Below are 23,242 nucleotides of genomic sequence, written 5' to 3' on the forward strand. Positions count from 1 at the left end.
AATTATTTACTGCAGGTTACTACGCAGAAATTGAAGAATATAAATTCAGTTTGCAACAGTGTGAGTTGAATTTAAGTTGGGTGTTAGAGTTGAAATTCTCTGTTTAATCTGTTCCCCCTTTTACAACTTCTTTCTTTAAGAAGCATCACTTTTTAAAAATTGTACTTGTCATTCCTCCTCTTCTGTGATCGGTTTTGAGCAATACATTTCTCATTGACAATTTGCTGAAGACAGTAGAGAAGACTGAAAAATTAAAACTCTTAAAGACTTGAGGCTGAACAGTTGAAAAAATATAATTAACTTTTACATACAACACAATGGATTCATTCACAATGACTCTCAATAGTTTTGCTAAGAATTTGATTTTTGGCTTTCAAGGCAGTGTTCTTCTCTCACAATTTAAAGCTTGTAGTTTTAGCTTTGCTGTCACTTTCTGTTTTTAGTGACTGATTATAATCACAGCTCTTTTTCCTTTTGGCCTGTGGTATAAAGTATGTATCCTGGACAAGTCTATTATTTTTCATTACTGAGCTGAACAGAGGTGAGAAATACAGCTTGTTCTGTTCTTTCCCTGTCTCATGGAAGCAGTCTCATCCCTGTCACAATCCCTCTTAATTTTAATGAAGGAAGTTAATGGTCAGACATACAGTTGCTGAAGCAGAAAAGAAGGAGATTGAGTTAGTTTATCTTTTTCATTCTTTCCCCAAACTGTTCCTTGATAAAAACTAGATGCTGTAAAGATTTAAGAGTAAAGTTAGGAGGAAAAATTGTGCTTTCCTATCTGCAGCTGTTTATTCACTTATGAGCCAAATTGCCAGGCATGTGGGATTGAGCATGGTACCACATTGTCTGCTCTTTATATATTGTATAAGTAAAGCTATTTAACTGTCATTTTATTGAATGCTTTGTATCTTTGCCTTGCCGCTCAAGTCTTCAGCTACCAGATTGTTGTACTGCACTACTGGTGTGCTGCTGAGAAGACTAGAAGGAGACATGACTTTACAGGGAATCACCCATGTTCTTATTGATGAAGTTCATGAAAGAACAGAAGAAAGGTAAATAATTCCATTTTTTTTCATAACTGAAAGTTAGCACTGAGAACATGCTGCTGAAATTCAAATGCTTCTAGCCAGTTTGAAGTGGTGGGGTGGCATCATGGACAACCACAGGGAGAAACTGGCTTCTGATCCTACTGTCCTTATCCCAGTGGACTAAAGGATTGTGCAGTTGAGCAGAAAGCACCTGGCAGTTTCCACAGATATGGCTCCAGTCAGTTGTCACAATTGCTATTACATTCCTAGGATAATTTAGGATGGGTCTTGGAGGGACAATAGGACTTTTTAATTTCAACAAGCCTCATCATGATCTGGGTTCCTTAGGATACTATCCCTCCCACATTTTTGCCTGCTGCTCCCCAAATGCCCTAGTTCTTTCCATATCTCCTCTGGAAGTCATCACTTGGCTATAAAGACCCCTGTGTACTTAAGCAGTGGGCTCCAAATGGAGCTTGGTCTCCCTTCTTCCGGCTTGTTCCAATAGGGAACTTCTCGATTCACCTGACTCCTGCCTTCAGCTTTAATCCTTAGTCCAGCCTCGCCCAGTCTGATCCCATTTACCAGCTGGCATGCTGAAAGGGGCTAGGTCTGTGGGTAGCTCTTTCAGAAAAGGGACTTGGGGCTGCTCTGAAAGAGGCCCCTGAGTAAAGTGCTTTCTAGAGTAGTACACAATTTGCAGCTTACATAGCTAGTCCCTGGGTATATTTTGAATATGATGATTGTGACCTGTTGAGTCCTTAGCACAGATAGTTTATATCTAAGAGACCACCTCTCCCTCCCTGGAATGCAGCTATAGTCATTGTTAGGCATTCAAGCCGGTTCCCCATATTGTTGAAAAGGTGGGGAGGGCTGCTGTCAAGGACAGTTCTTGTGGAGCCTCAGGACATAGAACTCAGTTACATCTCCCTGGTCTAAGATCTCCTAAACTCAGTTAACTTCCAGACATACTGGAAAACCTGAGGTTTTGGTGAGTGGTTTTTTTATGGAGTTTTTTGGTGGCAATTGGAAGCTATATGTTTATAAGATAGTCGGGCTGGGAAGGACCTCACAAAGTCATTTTGTCCATTCCCTGCTCAGGGCAGAATCATCCCTAACTAAACCATCCCGGCCAGGTGTCTGTCCAACCTGCTCTTCAAAATTTCCAGGGATGGAGATTCTACAGCTTCTCTAGATAACTTGTTCGAATGCTTGACCCACCCTCATAGTTCCTTCTAATCTCAAACTTAACTTCCTCTGCTGCAGCTTTAGGCCATGGTTCCTGGTCTTGTCCCCTGTGACCACAGAGAAAAGCCCATTTCCATTCTCTCTGTAATCGCCCTTCAGGTATTTGGAGACTGTTCTCAAATCCCACCTCAGTCTTCTTGAGACTAAATAACCCTAGCTCTTTCAGCCTTTCCTCTTAAGCCATATTTCCCAGGCCTCTAATTTTTGTAGCTCTCTGTTAGACTTTACAATCTGTCCACATCCTCCTTGAAGTGTGGGGCCCAAAACGGAACACAGTACTCCAGGTGAGGCCTTAACAGTGCTGAATATAGCGGAAGAGCCGCTTCTCTTGATTTGCAAGAGACATTCCAGTTAATACAGCCCAGTACACTGTTGATCTTTTTTGCAACCAGAGCACACTGTTGGCTCATATTCAGTTTATGGTTTACTGTAACCTCCTGAGTCCTTTTCTGCAATATTACAGCCTAGGCACTTATTCCCCAATCTGTATTTGTGCATGAAATTATTCCATCCTAAGTGCAGGACTTTGTGCTTATTCTTGTTGAATGTCATCTGATTTATTTTGGACAATTTTTCAGTCTATACCCTCCAGAGCATTTGTGATTCCACCAAACTTGGTGTCATCTGCAAATTTTCTATGTGTATACTTGATCCCCATCATCCAAAATCATTAATGATGATATTAAACAGTACTGGACCCAGGAGAGACCCCTGGAAACCCCATTTGATACCTCTTCCCATCTTAATATTGAGCCATTGATGACTACTTATTGTGAGCACAATGATCCAACCAGTTATGGGTCCGCTTTACATTACTCTCATCTACTCTGCATTCCTTAGTTTGTTAATGAGAACATTATGGGAGATGGTGTCAAGAGCCTTGCTAAAGTCAAGGTATGTATTGCATCCATTATCTTCCTTCCATTCACAGAGCTTGTCACCTTATGGAACAAGTCATGTTGGTCAGGCATGACTTGTTCTTAATGAATCCATGCTGGCTGTTCCTGATCACCTTGTTCTCCAGGTAATTCCTTGAGGGCCTACTCCATGGTCTTTCCATGTATTGAGATCAGACCTACTGGTCTGTAAGTCCCCAGATCCTTCTCCTTCCTTTTCTTAAAGATGAGCACTATATTTGCCCTTTTCCAATCATCCAGGACCTTACCTGACCTCCGTGAGTTCGCAAAGAGGATAGCCCACGATTCCAAAATTAACTCAGCCAATTCCTTGACTGTCCTAGGGTGCATCCCATCTAGCCCTGCTGATCTGACAGCTTCTATCTTCTCTAAGTAATCCCTCATCTGTTCTGCTATTACTGTAAGCCATTTGACTCCTTCATTATCTTTGCTGCCAACTGTGCTCATCATCTGTGACTAGATTGCTTTCTCCAATCTGTAAAGTTCTTGAGGAAGGCCTAAAAAGGACTTGTCTGCTGCTTTGATTTGCTCTCTGCTTGAGTTAATCCATTATTGATATTTAACACTGTTGCATACTTGTTCTTATGCTAGTCTTAGCTTAATTTTTAGGGGTCCTAGAGTTATTATTCAAATATGTACTAAGTAATCCAGAAATTCTTGAAAGGGACAAGCAAAAGTTAGGTTACTTATAGTACTTTACCAAATTAATAGCTGGAGGTTATTTGCCATAGCGGTACTCCCTGTGGGTGAAGTTTGTTTTGGTGCTGGTAGTGTCATGTTCAGGAGAATTTCATGAAAGTGAACAGAGTAACAAGGGGGGAAATGGGTTTGAAAACCAGCATTGAAGTTCAAATGTCTTTTGCTTGTTTTCTTCAGTGACTTCTTGCTGCTGGTTTTGAAGGATATAATAGTTCAGAGACCAGACCTGCATATCATACTGATGAGTGCCACCTTGAATGCAGAGCTTTTCTCCCAGTACTATAACTCATGTCCCATTATTAACATACCAGGTGAAAAACAGTTTTTTGGTTTCTCTGTTTTTTTTTAATTGCCCATCACCATAATTATTTCCTAGTTTGTCTTCAGCTTTGTTGAGAAATGACATATGAGCAGGAAGGAGGTGTGTGTTAACAGCACTGTCCAGGCCAGTGAGAAAGGGCACTGTAAGACCAACTTGATAGTATTGCTATATTTTACAAAGTTTGGGAAACATTATTGTGTTTGATGTATGTTCAGTGCTCTTTTTTATTCTTTTGTTAGTATTTTTAGCACAGGGCTTCCCCTACATTAAATATTAGCAATTTGACTCCATCACAGAAGATATAGTAAAGTACTTGTAGTCAGGATGAATTCAGAACACACAACATGGGTCCTGGATGGCCAAGACATACTAATATACATTAATAGGTCTTATTTCAATCTCTATAGCTTTCCTTGATTATACCCCATTTCACCTAAATTTTCACCTGGCTGTGAGGGCCTCCTTAAAAGTTTAATTTAATGTTGCTGTTTTATGAACAGTAGGGGTTGATTCCTATAGCAGTATTAGGTAAATCTTCCTTTCTTAGGAACCACAATCTCAGGCTGCATGCACGCCCTCAGACTCTACATCTCGATAGTTAAAATACCAAGACTGAGACTTTTATTGTCAGACATCCTGCTTAGTAAATGTGTAATTTATAAGACTTTGATTTGAACATTAACTGGTGACTGCTTAACTATCAGATGAGATCTGCTAGTCAACACCAGGCTTGGATTAAAAGAAAGTAGTTGAACCTGAACCAAGGAAAAGGAGTAATGATACTGTTGGGCAAAGGTTAATTATTCAGAGTTGGTTCTTCAGTCAACTATTTAGATTATCTCTTGGACTTCCTATTGATAAGGGATATCTAGTTAGAAGAAGCAGCAACAGAAAATACTTTTCATTTATCACCATTAGCTAGCTAAGAGATCTCAGATGCAGACTTAATCACATTTGCAGTGTCTAGGCTTTTGAGTATTGCCACACAATTAAATCATAGGCAGTAAAACTTCAGATTAGGCAATACAGAATAACCCCTGCTGATCAATACAGATCAAAGATTACCGCTATCTGGTGCTCCAGTTACTTCACTATAGCCCAACTAAAACTAGGTCACATATTTAAGGTATTGGTTTGGGTTGTCAGAATTCATAATAAACTGAGCCTGACTTTTTTTATGCACAGCCTGACCTGCAGTCCTCAGAATGATGAACTTTCTATAACGGGTTTTCAGCCTTTTTTGGTTAGCGTACCCTAGGCAGCTGGTCAATAAGTAGGGAGTCCACCAGTCAGTTGATGAACAGGGGTGGAGGGGGGTCTTTGTGGGCAGTGGCAAAACCAGATGTGCCCCTGCTTCTTTGCAGTGCTGCCACATATCCCCTGGGGCCTTCCCAAGTACCCCCAGGGGTTTGCGTACCCCTGGTTGACAACCGCTGCTCTATAACAATGAAAACGAAGTCTATTTGGTCTGCGGTCTACAGCTTTGGAATTCAATTGCACAAGAGCCAAGAATGGCAAGAAAACCAATCTTGGGCCATCTCGCTTGCTGGGGGAAAAGTTTGAGTACCCCTGGTCTAGGGAATGTATGAGAAGAAAGTTTTTGTTGGTAACATCTTTTATTGGACTAACTGTATAGTTTGAGTTAGTTAGACAAGCTTTCAGGCATAAAATACCTTTCCTCAGGCCCCAAAGCTTGTCTAACATCTCTCCCAAATGTATAGTTTAGTCAAGGAGAAAATATTCCTGAACAAGTCTTGCTTCTTGCATGCTGTCAAAACGTTCTTGGAAATGGTCTGCCATCTGTTTGGTACAGTATTGTTACCGTCTGCAGGATGGATCTTAAAGAAGCCTCAGACTCCTCATAGTCTACCTAAATCACAGGGGTACTTCTCCATTTTCAATGATTAATTGCGGCAAGGTTCTAATTCCCCAGTCATTTTGTGATGGCCCTGCCCCCTGACACTGATTGGCAGAGGGGCCCCAAGGAAGCAGAGGGATGATGGGGCAGCTGCCATTTTGATTGCTGGCTACCCTTTGTGCCACCCCGCCTCTTGGCGCTGATTGGCAGTGAAGCCTCAGCGGAGTGTGATGAAGGGGTGGCCGCCAACTTGTCTGCAGCCCTTTGTGCTGCCCCGCCTCCAGGCAGCAAGGACCAGTGGCTCCCACTGGGGAGCCAGCATTTTATTTTTATTAAGTTGGGGTTTTTTTGTCATTTTTTGTGGTTTCCATAAAATCCATGAAGCCACAAATTAAGTAGGTCCCTATTTATATGGTCACAGAAGTTGAAAAAGTTGTGAAACCAGCATAAGAAATTGTAACATTTATTCCCCATCCTTCTGCATGCTTATCTAAAATAATAGTTTGCATGTTGTTTTATTGTTCTTACATTTCTTTGTAGGTCGAACATTTCCTGTGGATCAGTTTTTTCTAGAAGATGTAATTGCGATGACGAGGTATGAAATTTCTGGCAGTATGCTTAGAAGTAATTGGTTTTTGGAGTTCTAATAGTTAGGCTAGTAATCTATTGACCTCATGTTATCTCTGCATATAAATTAATAATAGTATTTGGTTGATTCTTACCTGTAATCTGAGACCTCAATATTTGATGATGCGTTTATTCTAAAACTACACCTCTGCTTGTAGTCTAGGACCGTTCAAAGGTCACTGTTGAGAATTGGGCACATTGCACTAGACACTGCAAAGATCAACAACAATTAGAAATGGTCCCACCCCTGAAAAGTTACCAGTTCTCAAGTGCTGTCAGTCTTCTGGACCTTCTTTTATTTAAGGTCATGTCTTTATTGCAGTTTGTGACCTGTCTTTTTTTTATAGGTGCAATTCCATGATATTCTTTATTGTGCACTTCCAACTCCTGTTCCAACACAACAGATCCAAACACTGGAAAGATTTGAATAGGCCAGGGTTTTGGAAACTCCTTCAGTTTGAGGCATCTTTGATGCTGTTTAAGTTTAAACCAAATACATTGAAATAGGTCTTAACATGCATTACAATATTTAGCATTGCTGGAAATTGCACAGATTAGGTCTGAATTTCAAGCTGGATATGAGTGTAGGCTTAGCATGAACTCCTTCTTGATCTGACCACCAACACTTTCAGGCTGTCAGGAGAGCTGCTCTTCCAGTGCAAGAAAGCCCTGCGATGATGGCCTGGCCCATTAAACTTATGGAGAAGCTTACAAAATTCAGCTGAAAAATTTCTCCTTAGCTAGAAAGTCAAAATGTGAAACACGTAGTAATACATTACTATCGTATATTCAGTAGCACTCACAAATATATTGGCATCATCTCACAAATCTTTAGTAGTTCTTAGATGTCTTGTAACACAAGAAACATAAAGCCAGCAGTGCTGAGGGTAAAAAACAGAAAGTAAACACAGGCTGCTATGTAAAGAATTTTTCTTAACTTTGTCATGTCAATGGACTAGACAAGGATTTTTCTTGTCATATGTAGCTGCAGAGTCACTCCCAGCTGTCCTGTTTCAGATGGAAAGCTATTTAGTCAGTTGTGAATTGCCCACAGTTTAATTGCTGTAGCATTTGGCTGGGTGTTGAACTGTGGGATCCAATTTGTAATCGGGAACACTCAATGGACCATCTCCTAGGTATCTCAGAGCACCTCTGTCACAGCCACCAAGACCCCACCAAGGTAGTTCTGAACCTCAAAATCAGTGAGCCGTTATGCCAAGAAAGACTGCTGTGAGCTGCAGATGAGGCCTTTTTTGTCAGTCAGTCAGCTACTCAGGAACCCCTTTACCCAAGAGTTTAGAGCAACCAAAAATTTCATCTGCTTCAGAATAAAAAGCAAGACATACCCACAAAGCTTATTGCATTTAAATTACTGCTCTGCCTGGTTTTGGAATGGATGATAAAAGAACAGAAACATAAGTGTGAAGTTGAATTTCTAGTACTCTTACTTGCTCCTAAGAGTGACAGAAATAAAAACTTAGGGCCTACTCATTCTTCATATAAATTTGTAAGGCTTTTATATACCATGGTGATAGGTATGTCAGCTTCTCATATTAACAGTTCAAAGGAGACTAAAAGCAACTTCTTTCCACATGCTTGAATTCTCTGCTCGTATTCAGATATGTCTTAGAGGATGGTAGTCCATATAGGCGAAACATAAAGCATGGTTCTAATGAGAAACTTAGAGCAAGACACAGCAGAACTGCTCTTGAAGAAGTAGAGGAGGATCTGAGGCGTGCTGGCTTTATCCAGGATGAAACGACTGTCAAGGATTCAGTCCCAGACCAGCAGTTAACTTTTAAACAACTCCTAATACGTTACAAAGGTAATCTCCCTGTCTTTTAAAGCTATCACAATGGCTTATTGACAAACCAAAGTGGTGTCCTTGAATGTATATCACATATTTTCATAATTAGAAGTGTCATGGCTTTGGAGTTAAACATGACAGTAGAACCATATGATCAAAAACCCACTGTCAGTTAAAATAAATCCTGTTCTACACTAAACTACAGGAAATACTGGCCTCTCCGACAATTCTTAGCATATATTAAAGGACTGGTTTTGGCAATAACCTATTATATTACTGTTCCTTTTTAAGTATATTAGGCCCCCTCTACATGTACAGGTAAAGGCATGATTGGATCTAATGTGTAATCTACACAATTGTGCCTCCTGCCATACCACACATGGGTGGCAGGAGGCGCAGTTGTGGGACTCTGCTTCAGATCCAATTGTGCTTTTATTGCTGGTATAGTGGGAGCCTGCACTGGCAAAAAACAGGCTCCCACAGCTGGAAGCCCCCTTTGCTGAGGGTGCTCCAAGCCATGGGGGGGTCATGTATAGCTGGGATTGAGAGTCCCACATTCAATTATTGACCCAAGGGGGCCAAGGGGATCATGGTAACTGCAATCCCTACACCTCACCCTGGCTCTTGGTCCTACCTGTGCCATACTCTTGGTCCCAGCCCTGACCTTGTCAGGCATGAGACTCTGGGTTCCAGCTGCATGTGTCATGCAGCTGGGACTGAGCCCCTTCAGGTGCAGAGATTGCAGCTGCCATTCCTCTTTGCCCTGGGGGCTTTCATGCACCCCCAAGCCTTGGGGATCACAGCTGGCACAGTCCCCTGACCCGTGAGTTTCATGCTTGGGCCTGGTGCATCCCTGTGGCTAGGAGCCCTGTCAGCTGACAGGGCTCCCAACTGTAGAGGAGATCCTGCTACATGTGCAAATTAAAGCTCAGTAGCAACCAAGTATAAAGTTTAGTACACATTTTTGAGATTTAACTTTATAGCTGGTTGGGACTTTTTATTGTGTGATAAGTATTTTGCATGTGTAGCTGGTCTTAAGGTAGTTACACAGATGACCAGTTAATTGTGTGATACCTCTAATATGTAGAGGGGGCTTTCTTATGAGCCAGATCCTAAATCTAAATCCACACCTAAATCTTCCTGGTGCTAGATTCTCAAAATATTTTCTTCCATATGTCCTCTAAAAGAATTCCACACACCCCGGTTGTTCACTGTGAGCACTCATGCTTTAAAGTCTTCAGATTCCTGCCTTTGTAGGCTAGAACAGTCTGCAGTGATAGTGCCAGGGCTTTTGTTGGATACTGCTGAAGATGTATTTTGATCTGTTAGTGAGTGGCAGAATAAGGTTTAATCATGTCACCCTCTCCCTCCTTCCATTGTAATTTATGATGCACAGCTCTGAGATCGCCTCTTGTAGGATGGCTCTGGTAGCCCTGAAGGATATCGCTTTTTTTTGTTTTGGAGTTTGTTTGTTTTTTGTTGGTGGGGGAGGTGGTCATGGGGGAGAAGGTCTGTTTTCCTTTGGAGGACTGAAATTCTGAGAGATGAAAGAAAGAGCTTGTGAGCGGTGTCCTGAAGGCTCAGGTGTCAGTCATTAAGTGGGTGTAAGACCTTTTTTTAGCTCTGTGGCAGTCCCAGGTCTTGTCTGATTGTGGTCTGGGGGTGCACAGGCTGAACCATCCAAAGAGTACAGGTCCTGAGGAGTACATGAGACCTAATGAAATGTGAGAGAGCTGAATGGAAAAAGAGTAAAATAAAATGGAAGCAGTCTAGTGAGTAAGAGGGACAGAGAGAAAAGTGTGAATGAGTAGAGGGACCAAGTAGAAAAGGAGATGAGAGGTAACACTCAAATATTACACTCATATTAGCATCCTGAGCTCTTTCAGCTAAATCTATAGGACAGAATAGCCTCTGACCAAAGGTTGAATTCGTTGTGTAGCCATATCTTACTGTATTGTATGTCGTATGTTATTAGACATGGACTTGCCTCTGTGCTCCTGGTATATTCTACTTTTTTCTTTCAGGAGTTAGTAAATCAGTGTTAAAAACAATGGCTGCCATGGATTTCGATAAAGTTAATCTTGAATTAATAGAGGACTTACTGGAGTGGATAGTCAGTGGCAAACACTCATACCCACCAGGTAACATGATTGTCCATTATGGTTTGAACGGAGCATTCACCTAATGCTTATGCATTTGGGTGAATTCTGTCAAGTTGACAGGTTTGCACTAATTAATTTCCACAATTTCTGATTTTACTTGATTCTCTCCACTTGATTTTCTCAGAGGTGAGAGCCCCTTGTTTCTGTAGGATGGACAGAACAAGCACTTGGTCTTGTCTGTTTAAACCAGGGGTCAGCATCCTACAGCCCACAGGCCAGATCTAGCCAATGGAGCTTTTGTTTTGGCCCACAGAACTATGGTTTTTGCAGCATCTGGCAGTCGAGACCTCTCCCTGTGCTAAGCCACAGTCAGCCACCTGGGGCTCTGGCAGAGGGGAAATTCTGTCCATGTCATGCTGCAGCTGAGCAGCGTAGGCGCTGGCAGAGGGGGGCTTTTGCAGCTGAATCATGGGAAGAAGTGGCAGTGGCAGCTGAGCCCTAATGCCTGCCCAACTCCAACCCAAACTGGGTCATTCCAGCCCCCAGCTTAGACTGGAAAGTGTTGCCAACCCCTGGCTTAGACTGCAAGTTCTTTGGAACAGGGACTACTGCTGTTTATGAGCTCATACAGCACACTGCAGAGTACTGTTCTAGTTGGACTCAGGCCTTTGTCCACTCTCAGAGTATCCTTGTCTAATAATATTTTTTATCCAAATGCCTCTATTCTCTTTTTGTCTATGTCTTTAGGTGCTGTCTTGGTATTTTTGCCTGGTCTAGCAGAAATTAAGATGCTTTATGAACAGCTGCAGTCAAATGCCCTTTTCAGTAATAGACATAGTAAGCGGTAAGTCAAAAGGTGTCCTAAAACTTATCATTTTGTTGAATTAAAGCAGAAAGAAACTGATTTATTAAAGATATTGCTGCAGTTCTGTACAAGCTCTAATATCTCAGGCCAATTGGAAGTGAAAGTTATTGAAAGGTTGAGACAGGTGGCAAACGGGTGAGCCTTTATGTACCACTGGCTGTTTACTTTTGTTCCTTTGGAATAGGTTCTTTTTAACTAGCACAAAAATCTACAGGCACATATGGCAAGTTGGTGATGGAAGCTTTAGACCAGTGTCCTCAAGTTGGGGAAGGGAAAATTTATGTTTTCGTGACCAGAATTAAACCTAGTTGTGGCCTTGGCTCCACCACGATCCGCTGGCTGGGAAACTGGCTCCGTGGTCGGACCCAGAGGGTTGTAATCGATGGCAGTCACTCATCGTGGTGCCCTGTGACCAGTGGGGTCCCTCAAGGCTCTGTCCTGGGACCCATCCTGTTCAACATCTTCATTAATGATGTGGACATTGGAGTCAGGAGTGGACTGGCCAAGTTCACCGATGACACCAAACTTTGGGGCAAAGCATCCACGCCAGAAGATAGGCGGCTGATCCAGGCTGACCTGGACGAGCTCAGCAAATGGGTGGACGAGAACCTGATGGTGTTTAACATCGAAAAATGCAAGGTTCTCCACCTTGGGAGGAAAAACCTGCAGCACCCTTATAGGCTCGGTAGTGCTATGTTGGATAGCACTACAGAAGAGACTTGGAGGTCATCATTGACCACAAGATGAACATGAACCTCCAATGCGATGCTGCGGCTAGTAAAGCGACCAAAACGCTGGCTTGCATCCATAGATGCTTCTTGAGCAAATCCCGGGACGTCATTCTCCCCTTGTACTCCCCTTGCAGCTGGAGTACTGCGTCCAGTTTTGGGCTCCACAATTCAAAAAGGATGTGGAGAAGCTTGAGAGAGTCCAGAGGAGAGCCACGCGCATGATCAGAGGTCAGGAAAACAGATCTTACGATGACAGGCTGAGAGCCATGGGACTCTTTAGCCTGGAAAAGCGTAGGCTCAGGGGTGATCTGATGGCCACCTATAAGTTTATTAGGGGTGACCACCAGGATCTGGGGGAACGTTTGTTCACCAGAGCGCCCCAAGGGATGACGAGGTCGAACGGTCACAAACTCCTGCAAGACCGCTTCAGGCTGGACATAAGGAAGAATTTCTTTACTGTCCAAGCCCCCAAGGTCTGGAACAGTCTGCCAGAGGAGGTGGTTCAACCTACATTGAACACCTTCCAGAGTAAATTGGATGCTTATCTTGCTGGAATCCTATGACCCCAGCTGACTTCCTGCCCTTTGGGCAGGGAGCTGGACTCGATGATCTCCTGAGGTTCCTTCCAGCCCTAATGTCTATGAAATCTATGAAAATCTATGAAATTTGGGGAATCTGTCAGATACCCCAGTAATGAGTGTTGTTTAACAGCCTTGCTCAGTGGTTGGCATCCTCTTGCATCATGGATCACTGCTTGCAAACTAGCTTCTGTCATGCCCCACCCTTTACCCCCCCCAGCAGGGCAGGGTGCCTAGGGGTGGCCGTGTCCTTAACTGTGTCAGTCTTGCCCTACAAGCACCCTCGTTCTCTCCTGCCACGTCTTGTTGGTATGATAAATATAGGGAGGCTGCCCTTGAGCTTTAGGTTTGGACATGGTCTGGCTAGATCCTAATAGCCCTGTTGTTTCTAGACCCCTTGACGTCCTGCTTCAATGTGGATGGTTCCTGCTTCTCTCAGCCTTATGGGCCATATGTGGCTCCAACTGTCCCTCTACCATACCCCAAGCCTCACAACTTGTACTGACATTGTCTGGTCTAGGCCTTGTTGTAATTTGCCTCCCGTCTCTCTCTGCACCTCGGTGGTGCCTGGGCTGTCCACAGTCCTGTCTCTCTCTGCGCCTCAGTGGTGCCTGGGCCTGTGTGCCCCAAATGCCACACCCTTTCTGGCGCCAGGGTCCCCACGCTGCAGTGGGCTCCCAGTGGGGCCTCCTCCTTCCCCAAATAACTTCACCCAAACCACTGGTGTTATCAGACAGCACACCAACCACAGCCAACCACCAGGAGTCCCTGGGCTGTAACGTAACGTAGAACTCATGTCATGCTCTGCCCCTTTAAAAAAGTAAAACTCCCTCTCTGAGGCTCAGTGTCTAGCAGGCAAGGATACCTTTTGGGGTCCTGGTGTCCCCTTTGTTCTAAGGGTGGCATATCTGCCAGCTACCCCATCTCTGGGCCCTTCCTTCCTGGAGGCTCCTTCCCCTTCAGCTGCTGATAGGGAACTAACTCCCTGGTCCCAGCCCTAGGGTTCATATGGGCCTAGGGCCTTGCCTCCTCCGACCAGGTGCAGGTGCGGCCAATTCCCTCCTTAACCGGTTGTCATGGCAACCTGCACCTGGGTTCTTATCTCTGCTCTAAGAGGAGCAGGCACCTTAGAGCCCTGTGGCACCCCCTTAATACCCTTCTGAGGATCAGCAGATACTGCAATAGAAAAGGATTGGAAAAGATAGGCTCTAGGACCCTGGGGTTTGCTTTTTTGTTGCAGCAGAAAGAACAAACTAGTGGCAGCTGGCAGTAGGACCCTGAGATTATCTTCTCTGCTACTGTGACTGGAGCATGCTGCTAATTTTCTGAGTTGTGGCAGGCCAGATTAAATTCCTTCACAGGTTGAATGCAGCCCCTGGGCCCTAGGTTGCTGATATCTGGCCTAGCTAGTCTTTGTGCCATTTACATTGTCTCTATGCACCAGCTAAAGCAATCCAATGGAAGGCTAAAAAAGTTGAGGTTTAACTTTATCTTTTACCTTGTTTTCTACTTCAAAAAGTTCTGCATCTAGTAATATGCTAAAACGTTGTGTGATTTTAAGGAAAAATGTTCAGATGTTTGTAGGGATGGGCAAGAAAAAAAATCAAGATCTATTAAAGACAAGCTGATATTGCAAGGAAAACTATTTCAGTGTAATTTGGATCACTGTCCAAATATTACATCTAAGCTAAAAGTTTTTTTCCTGGTTAGGTTAAGTGACCTCAGTCAAATGTGTTGTGATCACTAAACTCAGCAGAATAAAGTAATGTTCCTGGAAGGATTTGTATAAACTGTTTGGCTGCCCTGCTTGTGCTTACTGCTTTAATGTCAGTCTCTAGGTCAGTGATAAAGATGCACAAGCCAGTGTATCACCTCAGGCATGTAGACTCCATCACTGCTATGTGAGTGTATAGGAAAGGAATTTTGGGAACAGAAAAACAGATGAACTTCCAAAACAGAAATCCTGGCTGGACCTCTCATCTGCTTCAGGGAAGGAAAGGGGATCCTTCATACTCAGCTGCTCACAAGATCACTGCTTGAAGGCCCTTCCATTAGAGACAGAATCCCATCCCCCTAAGCATGCTTCTTTCTTTCCCAGAGTATATCTTAAGGGAAGACCTGCGGCCAAAGTAGGTTGGGGTATGTAAACCTGTGACAGCATTCCCTGAGGGCCTGAAGGCTGAACTTTGAAGAGAGAAAAGAAAACCAAGGTAGCTGATTTCACATCGGGGACAGTGTCCTATTTTCATTGCTTCCTTCCATTCAGGCAGTTTTCCATGTCCACTTGGACAGTCCATTTATTTCATGCTTACAAGTAAATTTGTAGAGCTACATTCTGCCTGGTCATTGTACCCACCAGTAAAGCCAATGGTGAAACATGGTGTAGTAGATCTTTATCCCTGAAACCCACAGAAGACATACTCCACAGGTCCTCATGCCCTCATTCAGAAAATGTTGAGGAATAATCAGAGGTTGGGATAGGAACCATTTAAATATAACTTCCACTTTGTAAATGAGTATCTGTGTAATACTCTATGGACTAAAGCATGTGTAAACAGACTGATATCAGGAAGGAAAAATAATGGTAAAGGAAAGCATGCCTTTTTTTCTTCTAGGTGTGTCGTTTTACCACTTCATTCCTCACTGTCCAGTGAAGAACAGCAGTCTGTGTTCCTTAAACCTCCTGTAGGAATCACCAAGATAATCATCTCTACAAATATCGCAGAAACATCCGTCACCATTGATGATATTATCTTTGTGATTGATTCAGGCAAAATGAAAGAGAAAAGGTACAAGAATTATTTTCATGGAATGTGGTCTTGGAAAATGTCGTGTTTGCATGATGTCCATTTAAGGTTATTAAAAGCCCTATTTTTAAGAGTTTGAGAAAATGTAGAAGGGTTTTATTCTGAACCTGGCAATTGTTGACTTCAGTCAAGTTCCAGGTAAACTCCACTTGCATCCTTGGTGTTAGTGGTTGCTGTCTTCTAGAAGCTGGTGTTACTCCTCCACTGGAGGTCCAGTGTTAATACCTGGCATTCTTGAACTAAAACATTACCATCCTCAGTCATTCTTGCTTTGTTTTCTTTTGCAGGTATGATCCCAGCAAAGGAATGGAAAGTCTGGAAGATACATTTGTGTCCAAAGCCAATGCCCTGCAAAGGAAGGGACGAGCAGGCCGTGTAGCTTCTGGAGTTTGCTTTCATCTTTTCAGTAGCCATCACTATAATCACCAGCTTATAAAGCAGCAGTTGCCTGAAATACAAAGAGTGCCTTTGGAACAACTCTGCCTCAGGTAAACCATCCTCGCTGGAGTTTACCTTAAAGAGTTATTGTCCAATAGTCTTCTCCCACCAGTGCGAGACTATACTGGTGATATTGTCAGGTTGTGTTCTCTCTCTGTCACACACCCAGCGTTGTGGAGCCACCACACTCCACTCTGGTCAGTGCACTTTTTGATAATTTGCTGACTACCACCCTTGTCAGGACCTCATCCTTCCCACCCACCATGTTGCTGCACACACTTCTTTCAACTCCGTTCTCCCTTACACCCAGGCTTCTCACTACTATGTTCCTTGACTTGCACTCGCAAACAAAAGTGCCCCTAATGAGATGAGCTGTCCTATTTTCTCCTCTGGTCACTTGCTGGGAGGATGTTATCCTCTCTTCTAAACTCGCCTCCCTTTCATTGGTTTAAAACATAAATACTTTTTGGGAAGAACTACCAAAGCTTTCTGTGCAATGGAGCCAGTCTACATCACGGGTGCTCAACCTCCAACCCACAGGCCAAATGTAACCCTTGGAGCCTTGGCATGTGGCCTGCAGGGCTCTCCCATGGGTTGGGGAATTTGGTGGAGGAGAGCAGTGGCAATTAATACTGCCACCCTCCCCTGCTGCCAGATTCCCAAACTACAACCCCGTGGTGAGTCAGAGCCAGACCACACCCCAGTGTCTCTGTGTATCTGGTTTGGGAGCCAAGCCATGCCTCCTCTTCCCTCCCTTTCCCTTCCCATGGGTTTGGGCCATGACGCCCTACCTCCTGCAAGGCTTGGTTGAGGCCAGGACACTCTTCCTTTCTTCCTTCCCAGCAGGGCTGGGTTGGGGCCAAGTCAAGCTCCCCCCACTGGGCTTGGTTTGGACTGTTTGGACTGGGGCATGCTCCCTTCACCACCCCCCACCACAAGTGGGTTTGGGTTGAGGCCAGGCCAAGCCCCTTCTCCCTCCATGGGACACAGCTGGGGCTGGGCTGCATCCCCACCCTGCCCTCCTCTGTGCAGCTGGATAGGGCCCTGCCACATGCCCTCAGTGCTGGATCAGGATCACCAGCCAGATCTGACTCACCAGACAAAAAGGTTGAGCACTGCTGGTCTACATCAGTGTTTCCTAAACTTTTGATACCTGGGGTGCACTTTTTTTCTGCATTAAAATTGTCAGTATACTTCATTCTTGCAGCCAAAAAGGGGAGGATGGAAAAGCGACAGCAGTGGCATGAACCGTTTATAGATATCTGGTTTAGTTGCAGCTCCCCAGTGGCTGAAAGCCTCATGCTGGCTACAGCCAAGGAGCTGGAATTAAGTGGCAGGGGTACAGGCACAGGGGAAATCCCCTCTTGAGGGAGGGGGACCCACGGATACTTGTTAGCAAGAGTTCCCCAGAGCTCAACATGGTGGGGGTAGGACCTGCTTCTGGCCATCCAGACTGGGGAAGGGATTGGGGGACCCACATCTACCTGCACAGTGGTGGGGGCCCCCCACAGGTGTAACAGAACAGTGCTGAGCTCCCAGGTGTATGGCATGACCGTGTGTCCAGAGTGCAAGCAAGGCACAACAGCAGCAATTTACAGGTATCTGGTCCTGGTGCCACTGTCACTTCTCCCAGCCCCCCATTTCCCAGCTGTAGTGGACCTGCATCTTCCAGCTACTGGGGGGCTGCACTGGGACCAAACATTTGCACCCTGCTTGTATCAGTGGGGCATGCCTGTGCTAGATTCTGCTGTGCCGTGCTTTGCATGCACACTACCCTTCAGGTTAAATAAAAAAAGAAAAGAAAAGAAAGAAAAAATACATTTTTTCACGGCATACTTGCAACAGCTCTTATGGCACGCTAGTGTTTAGGAATCACTGGTCTATATTAAACACAACTGAGGTTTTGGTATGACAGGGACCTTTGAAGCCGTTTCATTCGATATGCTTCTTTACAAAAGGGAAACTTTCTAGGACACTAGTTATGTGAAGATATGTTTTATGACAGTAAAGACCAAAGAGCCCACAGAGATAAATGGGAGTCTTTCCTTTGGCTTGGCAGGCCCTGAAGCAGGTCCTGTGGAATCAAAACTCTCCCCGATCATGTCAGACAGCTCCCTGAGTGGATTCCTATCTTCCTGGCTCCCTCCCAGGAGGAATGAAATGACAGGCCTAACATCCAACTGCAAAGACAATAAGATATCAGCTTGTGTTGGTCTCCCTCATTGCAGGTTACTGAGGTGTTTTCCCCACTTTGGCTGCAGCTGTGGCAGTGAGTGCGGGGAAGAGACTGCAATACTTTGGTCCTTGCCTATCAGGAAATTTGAAGATAAAGAATCAGGCTCTTGAAATGGCTCAGGAAGTCTGTAGTGAGTCAGTCTAGACTCTAGAACATAAAGTACTGGATGACATTTTCAGTTGACAGGGGCTGTTTAGAAAGAAAATTCTGGGGAAGACACTCTTAGTCAAGTGTTTCTTGCAGCCTCGCCCAGTGAAAGCAAACTAAATTGTCATCTTTTTCTAAGAATTAAGATTCTGGAGATGTTTTCTGCACAAAGCCTTCAGTCTGTCTTATCACGGCTGATTGAGCCTCCAAGAATGGAATCTCTGCGTGCATCAAAACTGCGACTGCAGGACCTAGGAGCCTTAACTTCAGATGAAAAGCTCACCCCTTTGGGATATCACTTGGCTTCCCTGCCTGTCGATGTAAGGATTGGAAAGCTAATGCTATTTGGTGCCATCTTCCGTTGTCTGGATCCAGCATTAACCATAGCAGCAAGTCTGGCCTTTAAGTCACCTTTTGTAAGTATTCTGTGATAAGACATTTCTGTGTGCCAAGACTTGAATGTCATGTTGCATTCATAAGTGAACATTGCTATGTAAAACTACATATTACTTTGACATGTTTTAACAACCTTGCTTACTATGTATAGTGTATTCTTAGATTAGCATGGAATGCTTTTCTCTCGTGACAGAAAAGAGACCTGATGTAAACAAATGCACAGAATCACCCCTTTAGTATCAAGAACAGCTCAGTCCCAAATAAAATAACCTATTTTAGTGGATGATGGGATTAGTTTTGAGCCAAAGTAATTAACTGTTTCCAAATGACAGTGTTATTGGACATATATATTCCTGAACTTACCTCTGCAAATCCCTTCCTGTAGAAGCCTGAGTCTTACCAGTTTTCTAGGGCAGTATAACTGTTAAGTGCCATACACTGACTGCAGAACTCCTTTGTTTAAATTTCATTCTCCACTGCCCAATCCCATAACCATCCTCCATTTGTGGAACAGAGCCACAAGTTTGTGCATGGATTGCCCTTGTTGCCAGGCACTGGGACATTCCCTTTAAAAACATTGAGGGTGTCACACACTTGTTCCCAGTTAGAAGTGGAAGAGTTATGAATTTGGGGTTCTCTCTAGTAGAAAATATGCAGAGCCAATTCTGTGGAAGAGAAAGGAAACCTGCTTACCAGTAGGGCAGCGTGACGCTTCAGTAGCTGATTCGATTCAGAGGAGATTCGGCCCAATTCGGGGTCTGAATCTCTGAATCCAGATTGAATCGGGAGACCAAGTAAAAGCTCCAAATTGATTTGAAGCATCTGAATCAATTCAGAAAACCTTCAGAAAAGATTCAGCCAATTTGGAGATACATCCATAGACTAAATAAGCTGGGCAGCTGCAGGCAAACAGGCTGGGCGGCTGCTTCCAGCTGGTAAGTCTTTTGAGGTTGGGGGAAGGGGGAGGGAAGGGACGTGGGAGAGAGAGGGATTGGGGATGGGACAAGCTGCCCAGCCGGGGGCGGGGCGGGGTGTGTAACTCAGGGAGGGTACAGGGGGCATGGGTAAGGTGTGGCAGCCCTGGGAGTGGGGGCTCTGCCCTGGTGCTGCTTGCCCAGCCTGGGCAGGGGAGTGGGATGCAAGCACAGCTTGCTCCAGGCAGAAGGGGGCAAGTGGCAGCAGGGCAAACCCCCTGCTCCCAGTGCTGCTATGGCCACATCCTATGTTTTCCACTCTGGCTGGCAAACGGCAGCAGGACAGAGCCCCCACTCCTAGCATTGATGCAGGTGTGGCAGGACTGGGAGCAAGAGCTATGCCCTGCTGCTACCTGGAGCAAGCCACACCTGAATTGCACCCACCCCCCTACGCCAGCTGGGCAAGCGGCAGCAGGGCATAGCCCCCATGGGGCAGAGGCAGGCACAGCCAGAGGAGCTGCAGGAGAAGCCCGCATGGCTGCCCTGGCCAGCCCCGGACTCTTTAAAAAAAAAAAAAGCCCTGAACTCACTGGCTCTGGCAGCAGCGATTGGGGCCTCTGGGCACTTGTGGCAGAGGAGCCCCCCAGCGCAGTTGGGGGCAGTGGGGATCACCCCACTCTCCTCCCCCAGCACCCGTGCCGCAGCTGTCACATTGTGCAAGTGCAGCATGGCTTGGCAGTGCCCCATGCCCTGTCTGGGATCTGGGGCAGCTCTGTGTGTCACCTGGAGTCCAGCAGCACTCAGCTCCCAGGGAGTGTGTGGTGCCCTGCTGAGCCGTGCTGCACACATGCCATGGGGCAGCTGCCACGTGGGTACCAAGCAGGGAGGGCGATCCCTATTGCCCCGCACTGTGCGAGGGTGCTCTACCACAAGTGCCCAGAGGCCCCAATCAGCTCTCCTGCATCTTGTGAGTGCAAGTCTTTGTTTTTTGGGGTTTTTTCTAAAATTAAGTGCTGGAACTCAGCTGGGGCTGGGCAGGGCAGCCATGGGGGCTTCTCCTGTGGCTCCCCCTGCCCAGAGAGAGGCAGGAACAGCCAGAGGAGCCACAGGAGACCCTGCAGTTGCCTGGCTGTGCCTGCCTCTCCCCAGCCAGTTCGAATCTCTGAATCAGCGCTGAATCTTCCGAAGCTGATTCAGCTGAATTGATTCAGGACAGTGATTCAAATCGAATCACTGGCCTCCGAATCAGCCGAATCTGAATCCAATACTTCCCTATTTGCACAGGCCTACTTATCAGTATGTTGCTTCTACAAATGCACACTGATACAGTTTCTTTCAGTTTCTCAGTAGTTGTATTACTTAGAGAAGATGTAGGAGGTCTATTGTTGTATTACTTAGAGCTGCTGAAGGGAGGCAGAGGACTCTGAAGGGAGTAAACTTCATTACAAATTTGAATCCAGGATCTGTGGATGCATCTCTAATGGCTACTTTATTTTGGAATGATTCTGAAACCAGTTAATTCCACTTAAAAGTTTTAGCATTGGGTCTGCAAAAGCAGCGTAGCCAGTTATTTAAGTTACTGCTTATGTACAGTTCTGATGTTCTTGGAGATGAGCAGTTGACACCTAACTGATCTCATATAGATAATGTATCCTTTGGTATTAAAAACCTGTTTTCAGTTGGGAAGGGAAAAAAAAGAGATGAAATGTGTCCATGCATCTGTTTAGGTGTCTCCATGGGATAAACGGGAGGAAGCAAATAAAAAGAAACTGGAATTTGCCATAGGAAATAGTGATTATCTGGCTCTTCTTCAGGCTTATAAGGTAAGTTTAAAATCAATGGCCTACGCGAAAAATTTGGAAGAGCTGCAGTGTAGAATTGTACATTATATTGAAATTTATATTTTTCTGTTGTTTAGGGGTGGCGCCTGAGCACCAAAGAGAGTTCTCATGCAAGTTATAGCTACTGCAGGGAGAATTTTTTATCAGGAAGAGTTTTGCAGGCAAGTTGCATTTGACTTAACAGTTTTCTGGACTAATAAAAGAATATACAGCAGCCTCAACCTTCTGTTATTCCACCTACTCTTCTTTACCTATTCTTCCCCTTCCTGTCTGGTTCACCCAGGGAAATGAAATGTTACTTACTGAAATTTTGACCAACTCCCTCAGCCTGTAATCCTAGCATTAGCAGGTATTTAATTTAAGTCAACTCTACGTTTAAACCAATGCTAGAATACTTCAGCCTAAAAAAAACTGGTTTGAAAGATTCTGAATAACAATAAAGGTTGCAGTTATAAGTGGTGTGAGAAGGTTCCAACCTTAGCCACTATGGTGGCAGTGCCTTGCACTATAACAGGGATGGCTAAGTTTATATACCATAAGTGCTATGGGTAGCCTCTGTCTGTGGCATGTGGGAGATTGGGGAGGGGTAGGGAGCAGAAAGCAGAGGAGTAGGTTGGGCAGGGGAAGGGGAATGGACTTACTTGAGGAGGGCACAGGGCTTAATTTGTGGCACACTTGCCAAAAAGGATGGCCCACACAGCACTATAATATTTCATTGGACAGCCTCTTGTGGTGGAGGTCCTTTTTAACTGAGAAACTGCACATGCATCAGTTTTCTTACTGCAAGTGATGAAAATAGGTGGAGGTGATGGCCTCCACCACAGATGGCTTGTTCTTGCAACTTGGTATTTCAGCCTGAGCAATTCAGTAAAAATAATAAAAAATAGAACCTTTAAATAAAAAAAATTATTATTTTTTTCCTTGTAGGAAATAGCTAGCCTGAAAAGGCAATTCACAGAGCTACTCTCTGATATTGGATTTGTGAAGGAGGGCTTGAGAGCCCGGGACATGGAGAAGAGGTGGTTCCAAGGAGGAGATGGTGTTTTGGATTCTACAGGAGAAGAGGTAACTGGAGTGTTAGTGATCCTAAACTGATTCTGTGGCCTCTAAATGACCTTTGCATTGAGAGTTAATTTGGGTGTGGTGTGCGTGCCTCACTGCCTAATGTCGGTGGTGATCACCATTTTCTTCTTTATGTTGACCTACTCTCCTCCATTACACTTGGGAGACTAGCATTATGGCTTAGCTTTGGGGGTGGAGATTGGGGGAACACTCAGTGGCTGCAATCTCTTGTATCTTTTGTTCTCCAAGACTAAATCCTTGGTATGCATGTGTAATTACAGTGAAAAGCTGCATGGCCACATGGCATGGCTTGTGGTTTCCATGGTTTGGGACTGCTACAGTAACTGCCAGTAACAAGTAGGACCCTTCCTGCCTTAGCCATATAGAGTTCCCAGTAGATTGTTAGTGCAGGTGTAGGTGGCTATTGCAGAGTCTGTTCTGGAGAGGAACAGCTCTTTTCTCTCAGCCTGTTCTCTTTGGCCCTGAAGCAGTTGAAGTGTCATACTGGAGTTGCATCAGCCCAAGGCTGTGAACACTTTTAGATGCAGCGACATCTAAAATCTCTAAATGTCTCTCCCTGATGATAAGCAATGCTTTGGCTTATCCAAGCTGCCAC

General features: G+C 44.7%; 1 protein-coding gene across 2 annotated transcripts in view; it reads left to right on the top strand.

Moving 5' to 3' along the window:
• The window catches only part of DHX57 (DExH-box helicase 57), a 40,823-nt gene that overhangs the window by 13,174 nt on the left and 4,407 nt on the right, over positions 1–23,242 (top strand). For both annotated transcript variants that reach the window (XM_090052835.1, XM_090052841.1), the window contains 12 exons: positions 931–1,055; positions 4,073–4,206; positions 6,616–6,670; positions 8,322–8,527; positions 10,534–10,650; positions 11,359–11,455; positions 15,401–15,574; positions 15,880–16,080; positions 18,553–18,829; positions 21,451–21,546; positions 21,642–21,725; positions 22,492–22,629. In XM_090052835.1, the coding sequence (XP_089908961.1) occupies positions 931–1,055; positions 4,073–4,206; positions 6,616–6,670; positions 8,322–8,527; positions 10,534–10,650; positions 11,359–11,455; positions 15,401–15,574; positions 15,880–16,080; positions 18,553–18,829; positions 21,451–21,546; positions 21,642–21,725; positions 22,492–22,629 (1,704 nt within the window). The remainder of the gene's footprint in view (positions 1–930; positions 1,056–4,072; positions 4,207–6,615; positions 6,671–8,321; positions 8,528–10,533; positions 10,651–11,358; positions 11,456–15,400; positions 15,575–15,879; positions 16,081–18,552; positions 18,830–21,450; positions 21,547–21,641; positions 21,726–22,491; positions 22,630–23,242) is intronic.

The sequence above is a fragment of the Crocodylus siamensis genome, chromosome 1 (assembly GCF_052110815.1).
Source record: "Crocodylus siamensis isolate JL-2025a chromosome 1, ASM5211081v1, whole genome shotgun sequence".
NCBI lineage: Eukaryota > Metazoa > Chordata > Crocodylia > Crocodylidae > Crocodylus > Crocodylus siamensis.